The 25,033-nt window shown below is 40.4% G+C and overlaps 1 protein-coding gene and 2 non-coding genes across 5 annotated transcripts in view; all 3 read left to right on the forward strand.

The window, feature by feature from the left end:
- The window catches only part of CKAP5 (cytoskeleton associated protein 5), a 100,454-nt gene that overhangs the window by 73,382 nt on the left and 2,039 nt on the right, over positions 1-25,033 (forward strand). For all 3 annotated transcript variants that reach the window (XM_087423022.1, XM_087423024.1, XM_087423023.1), the window contains exons 28-42: positions 1,784-1,909; positions 3,142-3,291; positions 3,586-3,789; positions 4,004-4,139; positions 4,583-4,776; positions 6,738-6,910; positions 8,133-8,306; positions 8,526-8,646; positions 19,470-19,649; positions 20,422-20,609; positions 21,142-21,217; positions 21,970-22,158; positions 22,249-22,386; positions 22,906-22,989; positions 23,083-23,242. In XM_087423022.1, coding sequence (XP_087279148.1) covers positions 1,784-1,909; positions 3,142-3,291; positions 3,586-3,789; positions 4,004-4,139; positions 4,583-4,776; positions 6,738-6,910; positions 8,133-8,306; positions 8,526-8,646; positions 19,470-19,649; positions 20,422-20,609; positions 21,142-21,217; positions 21,970-22,158; positions 22,249-22,386; positions 22,906-22,989; positions 23,083-23,242 — 2,293 coding nt within the window. The remainder of the gene's footprint in view (positions 1-1,783; positions 1,910-3,141; positions 3,292-3,585; positions 3,790-4,003; positions 4,140-4,582; positions 4,777-6,737; positions 6,911-8,132; positions 8,307-8,525; positions 8,647-19,469; positions 19,650-20,421; positions 20,610-21,141; positions 21,218-21,969; positions 22,159-22,248; positions 22,387-22,905; positions 22,990-23,082; positions 23,243-25,033) is intronic.
- On the forward strand, positions 4,265-4,375 carry LOC147912645 (small nucleolar RNA SNORD67). The gene has a single exon (XR_015549815.1). It is a non-coding gene; the product is annotated as a small nucleolar RNA SNORD67 (small nucleolar RNA).
- LOC147912646 (small nucleolar RNA SNORD67) lies at positions 8,697-8,792 on the forward strand. The gene has a single exon (XR_015549816.1). It is a non-coding gene; the product is annotated as a small nucleolar RNA SNORD67 (small nucleolar RNA).

Here is a 25,033-nt window from a genome sequence, read left to right on the forward strand (position 1 = left end):
TTTTCCCCCAAAGCCCCAGTAGATAGTTGTATGTCATAGCTGCACATCCCTCTAGTTGCTGTATGTGGGACGCGGCCTCAGCATGGCCGGAGAAGCGGTGCGTCGGTGTGCGCCCGGGATGTGAACCCGGGCCGCCAGCAGCGGAGCGCACGCACTTAACCGCTAAGCCACGGGGCCGGCCTTGACTCTGTTCTTAATGCCATACTTTTTTTTTTCAGTCTTTTGCAGTTTACAAAGCAATTTTTGTTTTGACTGAATGACTTCAGTGTTTGAACTAGAAAGAAATTCTGGCCTACTAGAAGTAGTAGACTCTTGCTACATTTATAATAATAATAATAATAGTTCCAGTAATGAAATTCAAATATTACCTTAGGGCCGGCCCCGTGGCTTAGCGGTTAAGTGCGCGCACTCCGCTACTGGGGACCCGGGTTCAGATCCCGGGCGCGCACCGGCGCACCGCTTCTCCGGCCATGCTGAGGCCGCGTCCCACACACAGCAACTAGAAGGATGTGCAACTATGACATACAACTATCTATTGGGGCTGTGGGGAAAAAAAGGAGGAGAATTGGCAATAGATGTTAGCTCAGAGCCGGTCTTCCTCAGCAAAAAGAGGAGGATTAGCATGGATGTTAGCTCAGGGCTGATCTTCCTCACAAAAAAAACCAAATATTACCTTAAATATATATACCAAATGTTCACTATTTTCTTTCTGTTTGATACAAAGATTCCAAATCTTGGATTATTTTTATTTTTATTTTTATTTTTTTATTTTCTACAATTTTATTTATTCATTTATTTTTTCCCCCAAAGCCCCAGTAGATAGTTGTATGTCATAGCTGCACATCCTTCTAGTTGCTGTATGTGGGACGTGGCCTCAGCATGGCCGGAGAAGCGGTGCATCGGTGCACGCCCGGGATCCGAACCCGGGCCGCCAGCAGCTGAGCGCGCGCACTTAACCGCTAAGCCACGGGGCCGGCCCCTTGGATTATTTTTAAAAACCACTTTAGTAACTTAAGTATTTAAAATGTTTCTGGCAACTTTCTCTAGAAACAGATTCAAATGGTCTCCAGTTACAGTGATGTGACAGAGGTGTATTTTATATGGAGAGAAATAGAAAATCTTTCTCAATTAAGTGATGTGAAATGTGTGAATGCCATTCAAAACGTTATTAATATGGAAAGCTATAAATGGTGTTGAAGATTTCAAGAAAGAAAAGATCTATCCAATAAACAAAAGTTGTTTGTGATCCAGACCAATGACAGATATCAGAGCTTTTCCAACTACATTACGTGCCAGTCCAAGGACTAACCAACAGCTACTTAAGAATGGTATTAGAGGGGCTGGCCCAGTGGTGTAGTGGTTAAGTGCACGTGCTCTGCTTCGGCGGCCCAGGGTTTGCAGGTTCGGATCCCGGGCGCGCACCGACACACTGCTTGTCAAGCCGTGCTGTGGCGGCGTCCCATATAAAGTAGACGAAGATGGGCACAGATATTAGCCCAGGGCTGATCTTCCTCAGCAAAAAGAGGAGGATTGGCATGGATGTTAGCTCAGGGCCGATCTTCCTCACACACACACAAAAAAGAATGCTATTAGGAACATTTCTAGAAAACCTCTACAAAACATAGTATATGCAAGATTCTGTGGCTCATCTGTTTCTTTCACGTGGAATATAATGTAGCGAGGTGTCTCTGGCTTATATAGTACCCTTTTACCTGGGTAGCAGCATCGTGTTCCCCAGGAGCAGTAGCCTAGCTAACCAGTATTCCCTGAACCCTGGCTGCAGAGCGCACAAGGGAAGAAGGTGCCGAGCAAAACCAGCTTAAAGGAGGATGAAGACAAATCTGGTCCTATTTTTATTGTTGTTCCAAATGGAAAGGAGCAAAGAATGAAAGATGAAAAAGGATTAAAGGTAAGGAAGGGTTAAGAATCCTCAGGAGTTTTTTGCTTGTTTGTTTTTATTTAGTTTTGTAATCAAGAATAATTTTGCTGCTGAAATTCTTATCATTGTGAAATATCTAGTAAGTAACTGAATCTTTTGCTTATAAATTATATCTTATTTCTCTAAGACTACTTTACGGGAGCATTAATTCCTACAAAAGAATCTATGGAATGGAGCTATTGCCTATTTTTTCCCCCAAATAGAAATAATAGAAGTTTTTTGGTTTTTTTTAATTTTTGGAATCAAAGAATGGAAAATATTCGTTAATTTTTGTCAACTACTCATATGTAGTAGGCTACTTGTTAAATCCTTCTTGAACCTGATACCTTAACAGACAGATTTGGTGACTATATATGGCTAGTTCAATCATCTCTCTTTTGATGTTGTTTTGGTTTTATCAGGCAGTTAAAATTTGTTTTAAAAAATATATATACGTTGTTTAAAAAAAAATTCAAGCAGTACAAAAAGTGCAGAGTATAGTATGAAAGCATGTGTCCCATTCCAGTCTCCCTCCACAGGGAGGATGTTATTATCACGTTTTTTGTATATGACTCTAGAAATATTATTCCATACCTGTACAATCATATATGTATAAATATGTGGTCCTTCTTCTACACAAATGGAAACATGCCATACTTGTTGTTCCGTGTCTTGTTTTTTCTTTTAATAAAGGCCATTCCACATCTGCATGCATATATGCATTCGTTCTTTTTATTGGTTCATCATATATATATGTATCTTTCTTTTTCCACAGCCCACTATGTTGAACATTTAGGTTACTTCTAGTCTTTCACTATATAAACTATACTGCCATTAAGCATCTTTGAATATAGGTCTTTGTGCACCTATGTGAGTATATCTATGTTAAACTCCTAGAATGGTATGTGTGTTTTTAATTTTGATATTTCAAATTTTCCCTTTATTAAAGTTGTACCAACACTGTCCACCGTGTTATATAATAATAGAGCACTGATTTTTCTGTTAAGAATTGCTGAAAATTCTATTCCCAGAAGGTTTTCAGAGTTAGGCTTCCAGAAGTATGACAGCTTACAAGTATGTTTTGCATTCATGTTTAATTACAAATTAATCTTGTTGAATTGGAAAGTATCCTATTAAATAGATTCCTGCAGCTGCTTTAAATAGAGTTCTCTACGTCATTTCAGTTGAACACCTTACAAGCCCCTTTTGCTGGTTTTTGTCAGGTGCTGAAGTGGAATTTTACTACTCCACGGGATGAGTACATTGAACAACTAAAGACTCAGATGTCTAGCTGTGTGGCTAAATGGTTACAAGATGAGATGTTTCATTCAGACTTTCAGCATCATAACAAAGCCCTTGCTGTCATGGTTGATGTAAGTTTGCAGTAGATAAATATGCATATATCTCAGACACGTGAAAATACTGAGCCCTGTGAAATAATCGGAAGTTTGCATGACTTGAGAATACACCGTGTTCTCTGTGTTTACAGCTTTCTTATTATTTGGTAGAATAAATGACTGTATGTCTATAGTTTTAGGTCTTAAAACAGAGGCTTAAAAATTTATCATTTTCTTTTTGGACTCTAAAATTTAAGAGGTCCTTGCCTAATAGAACTTAAATTTTTATATGGTCTTATTTGTGGTGCTTTTGTCTTGTTTTGTTTTAAGCACTTGGAGAGTGAAAAAGAGGGTGTCATTGGTTGCCTGGATCTTATCTTAAAGTGGCTTACCCTGCGGTTTTTTGACACTAATACAAGTGTCCTAATGAAAGCCCTAGAATATTTAAAATTGCTCTTCACCCTGCTAAGTGAGGAAGAGTATCATCTTACTGAGAATGAAGCATCTTCCTTCATCCCCTATCTCATCCTCAAGGTAATGTGTTGTTCTCACTGTGGAGGACTGCTCAAGTTCCCAGCTGACCTCAATTCCTATACTTTTATTCCCTCTCCCTTCTTCATTTCTTAAATGATGATACCTTCCACTGCTCATTCCCATGCCCCTATTCTTTCAAGACGTATTGGCATAGGGGAGAACCTTTGCTACTCAGAAAAGGCCTCACTTAATCATTATTTCCCTTGTTGACTAGGTTGGAGAACCAAAGGATGTCATTCGTAAAGACGTCCGTGCCATCCTAAACCGGATGTGCCTTATCTACCCAGCCAGCAAGTTGTTCCCCTTCATCATGGAAGGAACCAAATCCAAAAACTCTAAGCAGAGAGCAGGTGAAGCAACAATTTAAATTGAGGCGTGAGTCTGTGCAACAGTGACCTCTAAAAGAAACAGTTTATAGATGAGCAAGGAATTTCTTCAGTGTCTGTGTGGTTGATTCCAACCTTCTGATTTGGACTGTGAGAGTGATGAGTTGCACACTGGTGGAGCCACAGTATCAGGTGATATGCGCATCACTCAGTACCACCCTGGTGACAAAATCAAGTGCACAGGGGCCATCTGACTCACAGGCATTCCTTTCTTCCAGGAGCACTTGCTGTAACACCATTGTTTCATTGTGTGTTTTATAATAAGGCAGTAAACAAGGAAAAATTCTAGGCAGAGCCGGAATAAGATTTTAGTCCTTCATATATGCCAAGGAAAATTTATCTAGTCAAGATAGGTCTCTGCCAAATGTGTGTTGAGTCTCGTTAATCCAGCCTTTCTCCCCCATCAGAGTGCCTGGAAGAACTAGGGTGTCTTGTTGAGTCTTATGGCATGAATGTTTGCCAACCAACTCCAGGAAAAGCCTTAAAGGAGATAGCGATTCACATAGGAGACCGTGACAACGCTGTGCGCAATGCTGCCCTCAACACCATCGTCACAGTGTACAACGTCCATGGGGATCAAGTGTTCAAATTGATTGGAACCGTGAGTGACTTTTCTCTGAACATTTTCAGCATGTTGTGAATTAGAAGATCACTTAGGTGTCAAGTTTCATGCCATCTGAACTCCGGCTAAGTTTCTACCACTGTTTATTAAACCCAACCTATCAATGTGTCCTAGAATCCAGATAAACCCTTGAGGGTGTCTCTGATTATTGTAGGACATTTAGGCTGTGTTTTACTGGAAATCAGATCTTGTTTGCTGAGCATTCTACTCATAGCAATTTGCTTCAGAAATGAGAGCTTTTTTTTTTTTTTTTCTTTTTTGGTGAGGAAGAATAGCCTTGAGCTAACATCCGTTGCCAATCCTCCTCTTTTTGCTGAGGAAGATTGGCCCTGAACTAACATCCATGTCCACCCTCCTCTACTTTATATGTGGGACAGCTGCCACAGCATGGCTTGATAAGCGGTGCATAGGTCCGTGCCCAGGATCCAAACCTACGAACCCTGGGCCACCAAAGTGGAGTGTGCAAACTTAACCACTGTGCCACTGGGCCAGCCCCCTGAGAGCTATTTTTGAATCAAGAAATCTGAGCTAGTCTGGAATTTAAATTCTGCCTAGCAATCTGCTCTGTAATTTTTAGTGCATTTAGTACAAGTACTCACTTGTGTATAATGTGGATTCTGGTACCTGTCAAATCCAAAGAGTTGAGCTACAGCTGTGAGCTAGACTCTCCAGGCACATTAGGTTCTGCTTCTGACTCCTTACTTCCCTTGAGCCTGTCACTATTGTGGCTGGAACTTAGTTCTTCACGCCTGTTATTTCTTAGTATCACATATATTTACACTGTGCTTATATATTTTTACTTGTATTAATCTAATTAAATCCTCACTACAGGCCAGTGAAGGAGATAAAGCAGATGGGAATTTTACAGATGACCAAAATGGAAGCTTCTTGCCCGTAGTCACACAGCTAGTTAGTGGTGACACAGCACAAATGAGGAAGCTTGACTTAATTTTTGACCTTTTTATTTGTAGTTCTTAATAGCCTTTCCTTTTGTATCCTTTCTTTCTTTCATGTGTTCTCTTATTATAGCAAGGCAGGTTTTAACAGTAGTTGATTTTATTTTATTTTATTTTTTTATTTTTTTATTTTTTTTTAAAGATTTTATTTATTTATTTTTCCCCCAAAGCCCCAGTACATAGTTGTCTGTCATAGCTGCACATCCTTCTAGTTGCTGTATGTGGGACGCGGCCTCAGCATGGCTGGAGGAGTGGTGCCTCGGTGCGCACCCGGGATCTGAACCCGGGCCGCCGGCAGCGGAGCGCACGCACTTAACCGCCAAGCCACGGGGCCGGCCCAACAGTAGTTGATTTTAAAATGTAGTGTTTTGACCAGCAGGGGACGAATGGATAAAAAAGCTGTGGTATATATACACAATGGAATACTACTCAGCCATAAGAAACGATGAAATCCAGCCATTTGTGACAACATGGATGGACATTGAGGGCATGATGCAGAGTGAAATAAGTCAGAGGGAGAGGGCCAAATACCGTATGATTTCCTTCATTAAGTAGTAGATAATAACAACAATAAACAAACACATAGGGACAGAGATTGGATTGGTGGTTACCAGAGGGGAAGGGGGGAGGGAGGAGGGTGAAAGGGATAATTGGGTACATGTGTGTGGTGATGGGTTGTAATTAGTATTTTGGTGGTGAACATGATGTAATCTATGCAGAAATAGAAGTACAATGATGTACACCTGAAATTTTTACAATGTTATAAACCAATGTTACTGCAATAAACAAAAAATTAAAAAAAAATAAAATAAAATAAAATAAAATGTAGTGTTTTGAAAGTAAACTTACCCTAACATAGTAGGTTCTGTTTGCTTCAATGTAAAAATGAATATTAATTCTTAATTCTTCCAATTAGGTTTCTAATTCTCCTCATATTCTACTAGAGGAGTATGCTGACAAATTAAATTTGGCCTCTTTTTACAGCTTTCTGAAAAGGATATGAGCATGCTTGAAGAGAGGATTAAGCGGTCAGCAAAGAGACCTTCTGCCGCACCAATAAAACAGGTGGAAGAGAAACCTCAGCGCGCACAGAACATTAGCTCCAACGCCAACGTGCTCCGCAGGGGACCCACTGAGGACATGTCCTCCAAACTCAAGTATGTAAATGGAGATAGTTGTCTGAGAGCATTGCTGTGGACTCTGCCTTGTGCACTCAGAGCTTATCCTGTAACATAATCTTGAGTTTTTGTAGCCATTATCATGCATGACAAAGTGTCTGGGTAAATGTCTTATAACCAAATGTTTAATCCTTCAGTCTTCATTGTCTTTGTCTTTGTCTCAAAACCACTTCTAAATAGTCTTGTGCCTTCTTTCACTGCTTTTCCGTGGACAGAATTATGTATCGCACTTATAGGATGTAAGTACTGCCTGCTAATTGCTCATTAGCAGGGCCCTTATATCTTTCTAACTTCTGACTTGGATTCATCCCCTCTGGAGGGCGATTGGTTTAGAGTTAATAACCAGGGTAGGGGGTAGTTAATAACCAGGGTAGAGGGTGTCCATAAGTATCCCATGAATCAAGCCTTCCCCGGAAGTCCACTGGCTAGCAGAAGTGGCAACTCAATGTCATGTGGCTAAAATATTGGCTCACCTTCTTCCTTGTGTTATATTTGGTCCTGCTCAGGTTCCTGTTCTTCAGATAAGACTAAGTAAAATGCATGCAACCCAGAGTTGGCTTAGGGACTCAAAATACTGCCTTCTAATAAGCAAGACAGCTCTGTTTTGAGTTGTATCATGAGCATAATTTTAACCAATTTGAATCTGGAAATTTTGAACACCTATTGCTTGGATATAATGCTGGCCCTGACCTATCAAGAGTGAATATTCCTAAAAAGAGGTGACTTACTGTCCCTCAAGTATAAAATTTACTGAACACTGCATGGAATGATGCTTATGATCAGAAAAACTTAAACACTGGTTAATTGGGTGAAAAAGAACAAGCCTGTCTAAATTCTTCTTAAATTTTTGCCCAGAAGTAGTGAGCTTTGAGTCATTATAAGTATACTTTATTATTATCTGCCCCATCTGGAATAGCAGTGGAAGGTTTGTTAGCTTTGATGATGAACTAAAGAAAATACTTATAACTTGGCAGGTTCAGTAAGTACAAGTTAAAGTAATCTGCACTCTTAGGATATTCATGAACCAGTGCTATTGCCTGTTGAAGGCACCTGCTTAGACTCAAGGACTTAAATCATTCAGGGGGGTTGAAACCAGAAGTTGAACATCTGTCTTGAAGCTTTGGGGCATCTGGCAGTGCTACTCTTGCCCTTTCGTCAAGAAGTCTCTTTTAGCTCAGGAGCCTCCTTTTGCTTCCCTTAGCCAAGCCCGAAGCATGAGTGGGCATCCTGAGGCAGCCCAGATGGTTCGCCGAGAATTCCAGCTAGATCTAGATGAGATTGAGAATGACAATGGTACGGTCCGATGTGAAATGCCAGAACTTGTTCAGCACAAACTGGATGACATTTTTGAACCAGTCCTTATTCCTGAACCCAAGTAAGTTAACCTCTTTCATTTAAGTATAAGCAGTACGTGATCATCAGAGTGCATATGTAAAAAGAGCTCTCTGTGCAATTAGAACTTTTTAGAACTAATTACTATCTGTCTGATAGCAGTTCTTTACTAAGACCTGGATCTAGTGGGGATTGCGTAATTCCAACTCGCTGGGATGTCTTGTAACAAAGATTGAAGTTTTCCCCTTGCTCTGCTCCCTAGGATCCGGGCAGTTTCTCCACACTTCGATGACATGCACAGTAATACAGCATCCACAATCAATTTCATTATCTCCCAAGTAGCCAGTGGTGACATCAACACGAGCATCCAAGCTCTGACACAGGTAATGGGGGTATTACCCGTGACAGTAATTCTGTTGATGGATATAGAGGCTGTAAGAGTGATGGCTGCACACTGGTCATAGCATTAAAGGAGGCAGGCAGTGTTCAGTGCTGTCCTGAAGAAAAAAGTGCACAGGGACCACTCACAGTCATCGGTTGCCTCACAGGCTATAGCTGTAATAGAATCTTGCTTTTTATAATTGTATTCATTCGCTAGAGGCTGGAAAACAGCAGTGAGTAAGTAGGGATCAGCTCTCATGAAACAAGTGGACAGACATGCTAAGTGGACAGACACAAATAAGTAAACAAGAAAATATCAGATAAGAGTAACTACTGTGTAAACACAACTCAAATGTGGTGATGGGAGAGAGGAAGTAAATAGTTACTTAGATTGGTGGTCAGGGGTTCAAGTATAGGACAGCTAGCACAAAGGCTCTAGGGTAGGAATGAGCTTGATATGTTCAAGGAAACAGTACAGGCCTGTGTGCCTGGAGCATAGTGGGCAAGGGGGAGAATGGGACAGAGTGAGATCTGAGAGACCAGATCAGACAGAGACCAGACCATATAGAGCTTTGAAAGCCCCAGGGTAAGTGTTTGGATTTTATTTTAAGCCGTTAAAGAATTTTTAAGCAAAGAAAACTATATATTTTTTAAAAATCATTCTCTTCTTCTGCTTCCCTTCCCTAACACTCCAGTCATAAAGCCAATAGGTGGTAGAACAAGGCAGGCATCTACATTGTGGCAAAGGCCTTAGTGGCCCAATTTGAGGGTCTCTGAGCCCAAATGTTGTGAGGAAGGAGCCCAAACATCATATGAGAGGGGTCAGGAGTCAGAGCCCAAGCAAGATGAAGAGGATGTCCACATGGGGAGCCAGCCTGGCGTGGTGAGGACCCCAGGCAGGGGAGCGGTATATATATCCTCTACGTGTGTGAGCAGGTAGCTCAGAATGGGGAGTCAGAGCTGAAGCAGGAAAAGTGGGCATGGGGAAGTGCTGGTGGCAGTGGGAGATTGGTTACCTACAAAGGGATTGGTCAAATAAATATAATAGGAAAAATGGAAGCCAGGCTTCTCACTGTGAGAGAAGGGCGACACAAATATGGAAGGAAAGCAGAGCGAACTCTGGTGTTGGACTAGAATTAGATGCGTCAGTATGAACTCATGGTTTTCAATATATAGATATAGGAATAAACATCAGTGTAAATGTATCTGTGTATGTATATGTGTGGTATACATGTATGTGATAGATAATATACATATATTCCCTGTAACATCCATATACTCTTTTCACTGAGAGGACCTGAGAACAGCAACACCTCAGCAGTAATGAGCACCCCCAGATCTTGTCTTCTAAATACCATTTTCCTCTAAAAGGAATGAAGCCTCCTTAGAAAAGTGGTTGATTCCAAGGCTGAATCAAGAAAAGTACAGGATGATCCTGGAACATCTTGTGGCAGACAAGGGTAGGCTCAAAGAGTGATAAGAACATGTCAGAAGGACACAGAGGCCAGCTAGAACAGACTTTCTGTGTTTGAATGGGGACATTGTGAGCATCAAAATAAATAATGATAGTAATGAGTTATAACCCAGTAAACTGAATAAAATTCCTTAAATTTATTGAATTTAATAAAATAGGAAACCGCAAGTCCATGCACATATAAATTAATTAAGAATTTGAAGAGAAATGGGATATTTACATAGTTTCATAATACCTCCCCATAAAATACAAAGGACAGATATATAAAAAGTACCCAAAAAAATACAAAATACCAAGAGTAATATGACAGTAGAAAAGCCTAGCAGACACTACCTATTATTAATAGAGTGTTCAAATGAACATCATCAATAATATGACAAAATGAAACCATGTGCCGCCTGATAGGATCCAGTGAGAATTCAGCATCACTTTGCTGACATTCTTAATGTCATCTTATCATGAAGAAACATCAAACAAATGAAACTGAGGGACATTTTACAAAGTGTCAAGGTCAAGAAAGTCAAGGAAAGACTGAGGGAACTGGTCTAGACTAAAGAGAGACTAAGAAACATGACAACAACAGGGGCCAGCCCCGTGGCTTAGCAGTTAAGTGCGCGCGCTCCGCTACTGGCGACCCGGGTTCAGATCCCGGGCGCGCACCGACGCACCGCTTCTCCGGCCATGCTGAGGCCGCGTCCCACATACAGCAACTAGAAGGATGTGCAACTATGACATACAACTATCTACTGGGGCTTTGGGAGAAAAATAAAATAAAAAAAAGAAACATGACAACTAAATGCAGCAAATGATTCTAGACTGGTCTTTGGCTATAAAGAACATAATTGGGACAACTGGAGAAATGGAATGAGGCCTGAGGATTAGATGGTAGTAACATCAGTATTAATTTCTTGATTTTGGTCCTTGTACTGTGATTATGAAGGAGAATGTCCTTGTTGTGAAGAAATACACACTGAAGTATCAGAACGGCATGGCGCATCAGGTTGACAGCTTCTTCTCAAATGATTCAGGATAAAAAAGTTTCCTTTACTATACTTCCAACATTTCTATAATGTTTGAACTTTTTTTTTTATTGGGGAAAGAGTTACTCTGGCCACTCTGTAGAGACCAGATTAAAGGCAGGGCAAGAGTGGATTCTGGGAGATCTGTTAGGAAGCTACGGCCAAAATTTATATGAAAAATAATATCATGTGCACTAGGATGATCATGGTGGAGAGGAAGAAAAGTGATGGTTTCAGGGTATCTTTCCAAAGTAGAGTCCACAGGACTTGGTGATAGATTGGATGTGAAATGTAAGGGAAGGGAGGAATCGAGTAACTCCTTGATTTTTGCCTTAAACAGCTGGGTGTGTGGTGGTGCTGTGTACTGAGGGGGGAAGGCTGGGGAAGAGCAGATTGGAGAGGTTGGAAATCAAGAGAGATGTCTTTGCTGTGTTAAGTTTGAGCAGCCTGTTAGACATCCCCATGAAGACAGATGATTAGGAGTAGAAGGGCAGAACCAGAATCCTAGCACAAGAATTTTGCTGTTGGGCCGGCCCCGTGGCGTAGCGGTTAAGTGAGCGCGCTCCGCTGCTGGCGGCCCCGGCTCGGATCCCGGGTGTGCACCGACGCACTGCTTCTCTGGCCATGCTGAGGCCGTGTGCCACATACAGCAACTAGAAGGATGTGCAACTATGACATACAACTCTACTGGGGCTTTGGGGGGAAAATAAATAAAATAAGAAATAAAAAGAATTTTGCTGTTGTTTGACAAATAGTCTCCGACTAACAGTATCCTATTAATTTGATATTGGAAGAAAACAAATGGAGAGGATTCTGGAAAATAGTGACTTGAATGCATGTATCCTTGTTGCCTTTCTCTATCAACTTCAATCCAAACCCATCTGCCTTTTCTGAGCAGAGGTACTGCTGGGTCAGGTAGTTAGTATCTGAACTGTGTAAGCAAGTCTCAAGCTCTATCTTGTACAAGACGTTTTCCCATGTGGGCCTAAGGAGAACCTGAGTGTCAATAGTGCAGAGCCCAGGGAAAGGATCAAAACACCAGAAATCCTGGAGAGAGATCTCTCATCATCTATGGAGATCGCCAGATCCCCTAAAGGAGGGGTAACTGTGGCCTACATGAGTGTTAGTAAGAGGACCTGGTGTTCTCCCTGGCCTCCAAGGAACTACAGGGAGCTGAACAAAAAGGCTGATGCACTCTCTGAGGCCGGGAAGTCTCTGGCTTTTGTACCTTCAGAGAATGAAGAGCAGAAATGCCTGCTCTTGGTGCTTTGCCATATGATTGACAGCTTGCCAGCTGCAATATCACAAGCCTACAACTGCAGAAACTGCTGTATCTTCCATTCTCAGATTGCCATTGTTGACGGTTGCCAAAAGGCATACCCAAGAGTGAATCCTGAATAGGTAAAGAATAATGACATACTTGAAGAGACCCAGTAATTGGAAAGAAGAATAAAAGGAAATAATCAGAACAGGACTCTCCTGGCAAAATGAGACTGCTGAAGGAGACAAGATGATCACAGGGGGAAGGGTGGAGTGCAGAAAGTGTACTTAAGGAGAATTTATTATTACACTCAAAGATTCTTCCAAGGAAAAAAAACATGGTTTTAGAATTTTAAAATTGAATAGATGAATCAAAGGAGAGGATGATCACTACAGAAACCAAATTAGTGGTCTGAATGACAAAGATGACAAGACATTCAATGGGTAAAGGACAGTCTTTAATGATGCTGGGAAAAATGAATATCCAAATGCAAAAGAATGAAGTTGGACTCCTATGCTGTGTACAAAAATTAACTCAAAATGGATCAAAGACATAAATGTAGGAGTTATAACTATGAAACTCTTAGAAGAAAACATATGGGAAAATCTTCATGATATTGGATTTGGCAGTGATGTCTTGGATATGACACCAAAAGCACAGGCAACAAAAGAATCAAAATGAAGTTTTGTGCTCTCTGTCAGGAGACTGAAAAAGCCCCCCACAGAATGAGAGAAAATATTGTAAATCATATATCTGATAAGGGATTAATATCCAGAATACATAAGGAACTCCTACAACTCAATGACAAAAAAAACAAACAACCGAATTCTAAAAAGGGCAAAGGACCTAAACAGACATTTCTCCAAAGAAGATATACAAATGGCCAATAAGCACAAGAAAAGATGCTCACCATCGTTAGTCAGTTAGGGAAATGCAGATCAAAACCACATTGAGATACTGCTTCACATTCATTAGAATTTTTTTTTCTTAAAAAGAAATAATAAGTGTTGGCAAGGATGTGGAGAAATTGGAACCCAGAGGCATTGCTGGCAGGAACGTAAAATGGTACAACCACTGTGGAAAAAAGTTTCGCTGTTCCTCAAAAAGTTAAATACAGAATTGTAATAAGATCCAGCTTTCCCCGGAAAGTAGGGACTCAGATATTTGTGCACCAGTGTTCATAGTAGCATTATTCACAATAGCCAAAAGGTGGAAACAACCCAAATGTCCATCAGCAGATGAATGGTTAAACAAAATGTGGTACATACATACAATGGAATATTATTCAGTCATAAAAGTGAATAAAACTCTGATACATACTACAACATGGATTAACCTTGAAAACATGCTAAGTAAAATAAATCAGGCACAAAGGGACAAATATTGTATGATTCCACTTATATGAGGTACCTAAAATAAGCAAATACATAGAGACAGAAAGTAGAATAGAGGTTACTAGGGGCTGGAGGAGGGGAATAGGGAGGTATTACTTAATGGGTACAGAGTCTGGGATAATGAAAAATTTCTGGAAATAATGTTGATGGTGGGCTGGCCCCATGGCTTAGCGGTTAAGTGCACGCGCTGCGCTGCTGGCGGCCCGGGTTCAGATCCCGGGCGTGCACCAACTCACCGCTTGTCCGGCCGTGCTGAGGCCGCGTCCCACATACAGCAACTAGAAGGAAGTGCAGCTGTGACATACAACTATCTACTGGGGCTTTGGGGGGAAAAATAAATAAATAAATAAAAATTATTAAAAAAAAAATGTTGATGGTTACACAGCATTGTGACTATACTTAATGCCATTGGATTGTACACTTAAATACAGTTAAAATGGTAAATTTTATGTTGTATATATTTTACCATAATAAGAAATGTAAAAGATAAAAGATAAAACTCTCCACAAGAAAAATTTTAAGTACCTAGGAATAAACCAAGCAGTATATATGTAAGACCTTTACAGAGAAAATTGTAAAGCTTTATTGAATTACATTAGAGAATTTCCAAATAAATGGAAATATACTATGTTCACAAGGTTCAGGATTATAAATGCCAATTCTCCTCAAATTAACCTATGCATTCATTGCCATTCCAAAAAAATCTCAACAGTTTTTTCTGCAGTTGAGAACCTGATTCTAAAATTTATATGGAAAATCAAAGGGCCAAATAGCAAAGACAGTTCTGGTGTTTTTTTAAGACATTTAAAAAAAAAAACAGTGAAGAGGATTTATATCACTGGATATCAACAGTGATTACAGAGCCACTGTAATTAAGACAGGGTAATATTGGCCCAGGGATAAGGAGATAGACCACTAGGATGGAACAGAGAGCCCAGAAATACTCACATCTATAGGAAACTTAAAGCAGAGGAGACATTAAAGATTTCTTGGTAAAACCGGATTAATCAGTAACTAGTACTAGGACTAGTTATTTTCCATGAGATCAACAATATAATTAGATGCTATTTCCTACATCAAAATATATTTCAGATGGGTTAAAAACCTAGATGTGAGAAGGCAAATTTATAGGAGAACTTTGAGGAAGATTAGCCCTGAGCCAACATCCATGCCAGTCCTCCTCTTTTTGCTGAGGAAGACTGGCCCTGAGCTAACATCCATGCTGATCTTCCTCCACTTCGTGTGGGATGCCACCACAGCATGGCCTGACAAGTAGGTGCGCGCCCAGGATCCAAACCCAGGCCTCCAGCAGCGGAGTGCACACACTTAACCGCTATGCCATGGGGCCGGCCCCTAGAACATTTTTTACTTTAAGGTATGGAAGGATTTCTTTTTAAACTAGACACACACAAAAAATAAGGGAAAAAATAAAGGGCCAGCCCAGTGGCATAGTGGTTAAGTTCCCACATTCCTCTTCAGTGGGCCGGGGTTTGCGGGTTCAGATCCTAGGCGTGGACCTATGCACCACTCATCAAGCCATGCTGAGGCAGCGTCCCACATGGAAGAGTTACTACTCTACAACTATGATATACAACTATGTACTGGGGCTTTGGGGAGAAAAAAGAGAAAGATTGGCAACAGATGTTAGTACAGGGCCAATCTTCCTCAAAAAAAATAAATAAATAAAAAATAAAATTTTTTACTACATTAAAAATTTTTTGTGTGTGTGGGGAATATCAGCCGTAAGCTAACATCCATGTTAATCTTCCTCTTTTTGCTGAGGAAGACCGGCTCTGAGCTAACATCTGTTGCCAATCCTCCTCCTTTTTTTTCCCCAAAGCCCTGGTAGATAGTTGTATGTCATGGTTGTACATCCTTCTAGTTGATGCTGTATGTGGGTCGCAGCCTCAGCATGGCTGGTGAAGCGGTGCGTCGGTGGGCGCCTGGGATCCGAACCCAGGCCGCCACTAACGGAGCGCGCGCACTTAACCACTAAGCCGCGGGGCCGGCCCATTACATTAAAAATTTTTTAAATTTTTGTGCATCAGAAGATATTTTGTTTATAACAAGGTGAAAAGACAAGTTACAGATTGAGAGAATTGGACAAATCTAGTAGATGAAAAATAACGTAGGAGAATTAAATAATTTTATCAGTTTAGAGGTCAGAATAGTAATAAAAAAGAAAACCAGAAAGAAGAGTAGTAATCCCTGGTGGGGGGAAGGGTACCAACCTGATGGGGCAGAAAAAGGCCTTTTGGATGTCCTATAGCTTGTTCCCAATGGCAGGTACACAGATGTATACGCTTACAGAATTTCATTAAGTTGTACTCTTGGGATTTGTACCTTGTACCATATGAAAGTTAAACCTCAATTAAAAAGAATATTAGTAAACAATAAACCAGATTTAATGAATATATGTGCATATATAGAGAATTTTACAATCTCTGAAAAGATAATTTATATTTTTATATGTTCATTAAACATTTTCAAAAAAGTAAATCATATATTTGTGCACAAAGAAAACCTTAACAAGTGCAAAAAGTAAAAGATATACTGACCAAATTCTTTGCTGATGACCCAACAAAATTTTTAATTAATAATATCACAAAAAATATTGGCTACTTGGAAAGTATGAAACATACCCCTAAATGGAAACTTGAAACAACTAATTCCACCCCCCTAATTTTTTGAAATAAGCAGGGAATTTGGGGAGACCATTAAAAAAAATAAGGAAGGAAACCCAGAACCTAAAAAGAAAAGACAAATTTGATCATATGAAATTTTAGGATTTTAATCTGGAGAAATTTACCATATACTGTCAATAAACAAGTGACATATTTGCAACCCAAACAACTGATAAAGGATTCATAGCTACAGTAAACAGAGCTCTTAGTAACTCTTGAGAAAAAGAGAACCCAATAGAAAAATGACCAAAGCGTATGAATAGGCACATCACAGAAGATATCCAATGGCCAGTAAGCACATGAAAAGCTGTCCAGCCTCTCCCCCCCGCCACAGAAGGGCAGATTAAAGTAACGATAAGATATCTCTTTAAACCATCAGAGTGGCAAAAAGTAAAAAGAGTAATAACACATACAGTTGATAGAGATGCTGGAAAAACAATACTCTCATACATTAAATGGAGAAATGTGAATTGTTAGTGCCTTTTTAATGAAAGCAATATGGTAATATCTATTATAGCATAATTAAAAAGGCTTTTATCCTTCAGACTAAAAAATTATATTCTTGGGCCGGCCCCGTGGCTTAGCGGTTAGGTGAACGCGCTCCGCTGCTGGCGGCCCTGGTTCGGATCCCAGGCGCGAACCAAAGCACCGCTTCTCTGGCCATGCTGAGGCCATGTCCCCCATACAGCAACTAGAAAGATGTGCAGCTATGACATATAACTATCTACTGGAGCTTTGGGGGAAAAAAAATAAATAAATAAAATTAAAAAGAAAATTATATTCTTGAGACTCTTTTAGAAAATAAGTACATTAGGAGATATATATATATATACGCACACACACACACACACACACACACACACACACACACACACACACACACACAGATGTTTATTGTAACATTATAGTGGACAAAATAACCAATCTGGAAACACATTGCAAGTTTGTCAGTAAGGGAATGATTGAGTAAATTTTGGTACGTGCATGTGTGGACTATTATGCAGTCTTTACCTATTGACTTTAGGGTTTTTCGTAATTTTCTGTTGAGTTAGAAAAGCTAGATGCAGAAAAGTGTATATACTATAATCCTCTTGTAAAATAAACAGTGCCCTAAACCTTGACCCTATGTATGTGTGTATGTGTGATTGTATATGATTCTGTGAACATGAAAGAATATATACCGGGTTGTTAATGTTAATTACCTTGGAAAAAGAGGAGTAAAAAAAAAAGAGGTAGTTTTTTTTTTTATGGTGTCCATGTTGCAACAGCATTGTTAAACAGTCCCAGTTGTATAAAATTATATGTGCTTATGGGGTATACATGCATAAAGAGATAAATGAAAGTAGGACCACTGGCTTCCTCAACACCAAGGGCACCATTCACATTGTAGTCTGTATAAATGGTGCCCCCTGGAGTTATGTGGTATGGCAGTCCTGCATGAAAGGGTGGTCACTGAAGATTCACATGATTGTCTCAGGGTGTTATTTATGTAATCATAAAAATAAAAGATCTTTTTAAAGAGCTTCTACAAGACAAATGAAACCAGGACCAAAATGAATATACAACCCACCAGCTGGGAGAAAATATTTGCAAAACATATATGACAAGGAGTTAATCTCCATAATATATAAAGAACTCACACAACTGAACAACAAAAAAACAAACAACCCGATCAAAAAATGGGCACAGGAAATGAACAGACACTTCTCCAAAGAAGATATACAGATGGCCAATAGGCACATGAAAAGATGTTCAACATCACTAATCATCAGGGAAATGCAAATCAAAACAACACTAAGATATCACCTCACGCCCGTTAGAATGGCTATAATCACCAAGACAAAAAACAACAAATGTTGGAGAGGATGTGGAGAAACAGGAACCCTCGTACACAGCTGGTGGGAATGCAAACTGGTGCAGCATCTATGGAAAACGGTATGGAGATTCCTCAAAAAATTAAAAATAGAAATACCCTATGATCCAGCTATCCCATTACTGGGAATCTATCCAACGAACCTGAAATCAACAATCCAAAAAGAGGCTTATGCACCCCTATGTTCATTGCAGCATTATTCACTATAGCCAAGAAGTGGAAGCAACCCAAGTGTCCCTCGCTTGATGATTGGATCAAGAAGATGTGGTATATATATATACAATGGAATACTACTCAGCCATAAAAAAAGACAAAATCGTCCCATTTGCAACAACATGGATGGGCCTGGAGGATATTATGTTAAGTGAAATAAGCCAGAAAGAGAAAGACAAACAGCGTATGATCTCACTCATATGTGGAATATAAACCAACACATGGACAGAGAAAACTGTATTGTGGTTACCAGGGGCAATGGGGGTGGGGAGTGGGCACAAGGGGTGAAGGGAGACATGTATATGGTGATCGACAAACAAAAATGTGCAACCAAAATTTCACAATGTTATAAACTATTAAGACATCAATAAAAAAAAGAAATAAAAGATCTTTTTATAGTAGTGAATAGGAAATACATGTTTTTCCCATAGTAAAATTTTACCATTACTGACAAGCAGTGTACTGAACCAAAAAGAACACTGCATCAAGATGTGGGAAACCTGATCTTTCTGAGCCTCACTTTTCTCATCTGGTAAAAACAGATCTTATTCTCAGCTCTGTCTTACCTCCCAGAGCCGTTGGAATGATCAAATGAGATAATGGGTCTAAAAACACTCTTTTTAATAAATTAGACATTTAAACAGGGATTATTCTCTGAACTAGACAGTGAGCGTCTCGGAATAAGATTTGCAACAAATTCACCTAACAGTATCTTGCTCAGTAAATATTTGTTGAATGATTGAATCCCCAAGGACTAGTTATTTATATGTAAAGTGACTGGGTTTTTTTCCAAGTAGGATATTGGAAGTGCTTTGCTAATAAATATTACAGAGACGTCCCTTGTAATGTCTTCCTTCTACTTACAAGTATGAAGCTTGGAAAATACATCTTGGATTTTTGTTAACAGATCGATGAGGTCCTGAGACAGGAAGACAAAGCCGAAGCTATGTCTGGCCATATTGATCAGTTTCTGATAGCCACGTTCATGCAGCTGAGACTCATCTACAATACACATATGGCAGATGAGAAATTGGAGAAGGATGAGATCATCAAGTTGTATAGCTGTATCATTGGCAACATGATTTCGGTAAGGGCATCTCTGCAGATCATGAGCTTCCCTTAAGTCTCTCATCCCACCCGGCTTCTAAAGCTTGAACCAGTGTAGATGTTCCAGTGAGTCCTATGACACTTGTAGAATTTTATATGCAAGCTATTGATTACTTCTGTTGGATGTTGGGCAACACTCCAGCTTACCTTATTGTTAGGATACAAAGTAGAATGCTTACATACTACCTAGAATTCTGCTTCCTGCCAGTTTCTTTCTCTTTTTTTTTTCTTTTTTTTTTTTTTGAGAAAGATCAGCCCTGTGCTAACATCTGCCAATCCTCCTCTTTTTTTTCTTTGCTGAGGAAGACTGGCCCTGGGCTAACATCCATGCCCATCTTCCTCCACTTTATATGGGACGCTGCCACAGCACGGCTTGACAAGTGGTGCGTTGGTGCGCGCCCGGGATCCAAACAGGCAAACCCCGGGCCGCCGCAGCAGAGCGCACGCATTTAACCGCTTGTGCACTGGGCCGGCCCCCCTGTCGGTTTCTTCATCAGGCATAGTGGGCCCTGACTGGCTTTTCACAGATAACTGTTCACATTAAAAATACTTTTATAACAGGAAAGAAGCACACTGATTACTTTTGGCTGTTACTGGAGGTTTGAGGGAGTGTGGTGATTTTTGCTTTTTCCTAATACTCTGAATTTTAAAAAATACAATATAATTGTTTACTAGAATATGCCACCCGTGTTCATCTTCCTTGCTCTGTATATTGAGTTTCATACCTCCCTAACACAGTTATGATTGGATAGCTGTTTCAGATAGAGAGCCTAGCCCGGGAGGCCTCCACTGGAGTACTGAAAGACCTGATGCATGGCCTCATCACCTTAATGCTGGATTCTCGAATTGAAGATCTGGAAGAAGGACAACAGGTGATCCGCTCTGTGAACCTCTTGGTGGTGAAAGTTCTGGAGAAGTCAGACCAGACCAACATCCTGAGGTATATCTATACTCTCAGCATTAGAGCCTGGAACAGCCTCTCTTTTGTCTACCCGTAGAAACCAGAAGTTGCTAGATCAGTTGTAACTTTAGGTTTGCCTGTAAGTTGATTTATTATTTTTCACTTCCTCATGAACAAAGGTTTCCAACCTGAGACAGCAGGTAAAACTAGTAACAACATCAGTAAGCCAGCCAATATGAGTTTTCTAGAATAGAACTGTAAAGTTTGTTAGCTGCCACCTCTGTCATTTACATTTCAGGTACATTTCTTTCTTTCTCAGCTATCAGTGACATGAAAAATAGAGTGACAAGCCTTACCATGTACCAAGTAGTAACATAAGAAGCTTAAATGATGGATGTTTATTTTCTTAATAACTGAATGTCAAGTAATCAAAGACAGTTCGTGATCCATGAGCTGTCAGTTGATTAGATGGATGGAGAGTATTTACACTTAGCCTTTCAATTACTGATTTTAATAGGAATGCAGGTTTGAAACTTATTAATGCTGTTGTGTTATGTTTGTTTTTATCCAGTGCCCTACTTGTTTTGCTCCAAGACAGCCTGCTAGCAACAGCCAGTTCTCCCAAATTCTCAGAGCTTGTTATGAAGGTTAAGTTGAAATAATTTGTTCTCTTTCAAAGATGCAATAATTTGTTAAAGTGTGGGGAAAGAGGAGTTGGAGCTAAGATATAGATTCAAATTAACCAAGACACACCTGAAAAATATAGCTGGTCTCCAATTTTCCCTTCCTCCAATTTATACCCCAAGCTCAGGTCTAAACAATTCCTGGCCTCAGACAGTGAAAAGGAAGAGCTTCTTTGTAAATATCTCACCAATTTTCCTGGAATCAAAAGTCAAGAAGTGTGGTGAGACAAATGTCATTTCTTTTTGGAAGAAAGATATGTATAGCCCTATAATATTTTGGTCTCTTTCATAGAAGACTCCAGATGAACATATCTATAACATTATAAAAGTGTTATTACACTGTAATGGTGTAAAATACTTTGTCTCCTTGGTTAGATTTGGTTAAGCAATGTAAACTACTTTACTCTCAGGTACCAAGCAAACCCAAGACAGAATCTCCACATTTTCTCATCATTTAAGACCCCTGTCTTTAGGAGGTGGGAAGGAGGAGTAGAGATGATTAGACAGATGACTTGTCCCATTTTAGCCAGTGACATGGTTGAAGTGAGTAAAATTATTCGTGTTTTGGCAACTGAACTTGAAAGATATAATGTGCCACATGTGTATCCCTGACCATCATCTAGAAGTGATCCCAGAGCTTAGGGAAGATGAATGGTGACAGAAACTATCCTCATTCTTCAGTCACTCCTTCTAACTTTTGTTTCTTTTTTCAATAGTGTCTCTGGAGAATGGTTCGACTATTGCCTGAAACCATCAACAGCATTAATCTGGACAGAATTCTTCTGGATATACACATTTTCATGAAGGTCTTCCCCAAAGAGAAACTGAAACAATGCAAAAGTGAATTTCCCATAAGGACCCTAAAGACTCTGCTGCACACTTTATGCAAATTAAAAGGGCCCAAGGTGAGAACAGCACCCAGTCCCTGAGGAAGCTTGAGAGGACATCATGGAAGTGGCCTTGCTACCATTTGAATGTGCATGTGTCTCCCTCAGATCCTAGACCACCTAACAATGATTGACAACAAGAACGAGTCTGAGCTGGAGGCCCACCTCTGCCGGATGATGAAGCACAGTATGGACCAGACCGGGAGCAAGTCTGATAAGGAAACAGAAAAGGGAGCATCTCGAATAGTGAGTGTCCTGATTTGAAAGATTGAGGGAAGTGAGGTTGTCTGGAAGTGATCTTGTCGAAGGCCACTGGAACCTGTCTTTCTGAGGGCCTGAGGTGAAGGCTCAGGGATTGGTCCAGTCACTCTCCTGCTATAGTGCTGTAACCATTTCTGCCGTGAAATTTTCAAATATAAACTGTTTATAACTATATGCTTCTTGGTTCTTGAGAAAGGTTTCTGTGCCTGTGCATAAGGCACTGGTTACCCGATAAATCCACTATGAGCTCTTTTTAATTAGGGAGGAATGGGCCAGGTCCTTCCTCATCAAGTTTAGTTGAAATCCTGAGACTGGAGATATTGAGTAACCCAGAGTGTTAGTGTTGCTGCTGCAGACCCCACACCGTCGGTGCTTCTGTTATCTGCAAGATCATACCAGGAGGGTCTGGATCTTGAGATGTTTTCAGTTCTTATCCAACCATTGTTCCTAATTAATAACTCAAATCTAACCAACCAGTCCTTCCTGTGTCTTTCAACTTTTCAGGATGAAAAATCATCAAAGGCCAAAGTGAATGATTTCTTAGCTGAGATTTTTAAGAAGATTGGCTCTAAAGAGAACACTAAAGAGGTGAGAGGGAAAGACTGAGCCAAAGGGGGGTCTGCTTCATGGAAAAGGGTCACTAACATCCATCCCCCGCTCTTCCTTTTTCTTGTGAACCAGGGCCTAGCAGAGTTGTATGAATATAAAAAGAAATACTCAGATGCTGACATTGAACCATTTCTGAAGAATTCCTCACAGTTTTTCCAGAGCTATGTTGAGAGAGGCCTTCGGGTGATTGAGATGGAGAGGGAGGGCAAAAGCCGTATTCCCCCTTCAACAGGTATGGTTTCCTCTAGTTACTCCAAGAGTAAGCTCAAAATAGCTCCCAGCTCAGGAACTGGAGGTTTTGATTGGTTTCAATTTATATCCATGCACCTCAATACTTAATGGTCACCAGTGATGTTCACATTGTTGTGAACATCACTGTGGTCAACCCTCAGTCACCTGCCTTTGACCCATCATCGGTGTTTGACAATGACAATGTTCCCTGCCCTTGAAACAGTTTCTCCCCTGGGCTTCTGGTTCTCCATGCTCTCTTGGTTTCCTCTTCCCTCACTGGCTGTTCCTCCTTGGCCTCTCTGACTCATTCTTCTTCTCCTTGAACTCTTAATGTTGGCATTCCCCAGGGTTTGGTCCATGATTATCTCTTCTGTCTTACTCTCAGTCCCTTAACTAGTGCATCTACTGTCATCACTTTAAATACCATTTATATGCCAACAAGGCCAATTTTGTTTGATGTCCAGCTCGACTTCCTTCCTGATGTCAACTGATACATCCTGCATGACGTCTCCACTTGGGTTTCCACTAGACATTGTAAACTCATCGTGTCAAAGACTAAGCTCCTGATACTCCCCCGAACCTGCTCCATTTGCGTTCTTCTCCCTCTTGGTTGGTGGCAACTTCGACCTTCTAGTTTGCTCTGACCCAAAGCTTTTGAGTCTTCTCCTCCTCTCTGTCAGGAAGTCCTTTTGGCTCTACCTGCAAACTGTACGCAGAATCCACCACACTTCTCATCACCTTCACTGCTGCTGCCCTGGGCTGCATATCATCATCTCTTACCTGGATTACAGCACTATCCTCCTGTCTGACCTCCCCACTTCCACTCTCGCCTCCCTATATTCATTTCTGCACACAGCATCGAAACAATGCTTCTCAAACATTTTCCGAAGGCTCTTCCTTTCACTCAGAAAAGCAAAAAACCTTACAAAGGTCTATGAGGGCCTACATCATATGGCCTCCTGATAGCTCTAGAACCTACTCTCCCTGATTTTCATTCCACTCCAGCCCCCCCAGCCGCCTTGCTGTTCCTGGAAGGTACCAGGCGTGCACCTTCTTAGGGCCTTTGCACTGGCTGTTTCTTACCTGTAGATTGCTCTTCCCACGACAGCCTTGTGGCGAGCTCCCTTTCTTCTTTAGGATCTTTGTGCAAACACCGCTATCTCAGTGAAACCTTATTTAAAACTTGCAACCTACCGCTTATGCCCCATGGCACTTAACTACCTCTAACACAGCATACAATGTAGTATTTATTAGGTTAATTGTTTGATGTCTGTCTGTCTCTGCTAGAATTTAAAATCCACAAGAGTAAAGATTTTTGTCTGTGTTGTTGCCTGGCACATAGTAGGCTCTCAGTAGGTATTTGTTGAATGATGTGAAAGAATGCCTGTCCTAATGGTAAGCTGAAATATTACTGTCCCCACAGTGAAAAAGCCAATATCTGAGAATTTCTGTGCACAGGATCTAGAAACAAAAGGAAGACTTAGAAGGTGTCCGTTACATAAAATAGCCATCAAGAGCCTTAAACTAAAAAAAGACCCAGCTGCAGAAGTTCCCTCTCATGGTGCAGAGTAGAGCACATTTGTCCTTTCTGAGTTCAGTGAAGCTCAGCTACTCCTACAGTTTAGAATTTGTTTGCCTGTAAAACCATATTCCTTTGTGATTTTCAGATTCCAATCGTGTTCTCTCTCGTGTATCTTGCTACACTGAAGCTTCATTTCAATTGTTTTCTCTTAAGTCATTTTTTTAAATTTGTTTTTAACACCTTAAATTACCCATCGCCAAGACCTTAGGC

The sequence above is a fragment of the Ceratotherium simum genome, chromosome 34 (genome assembly GCF_057802395.1).
Source record: "Ceratotherium simum simum isolate JZ-2026a chromosome 34, ASM5780239v1, whole genome shotgun sequence".
Classification (NCBI taxonomy): domain Eukaryota; kingdom Metazoa; phylum Chordata; class Mammalia; order Perissodactyla; family Rhinocerotidae; genus Ceratotherium; species Ceratotherium simum.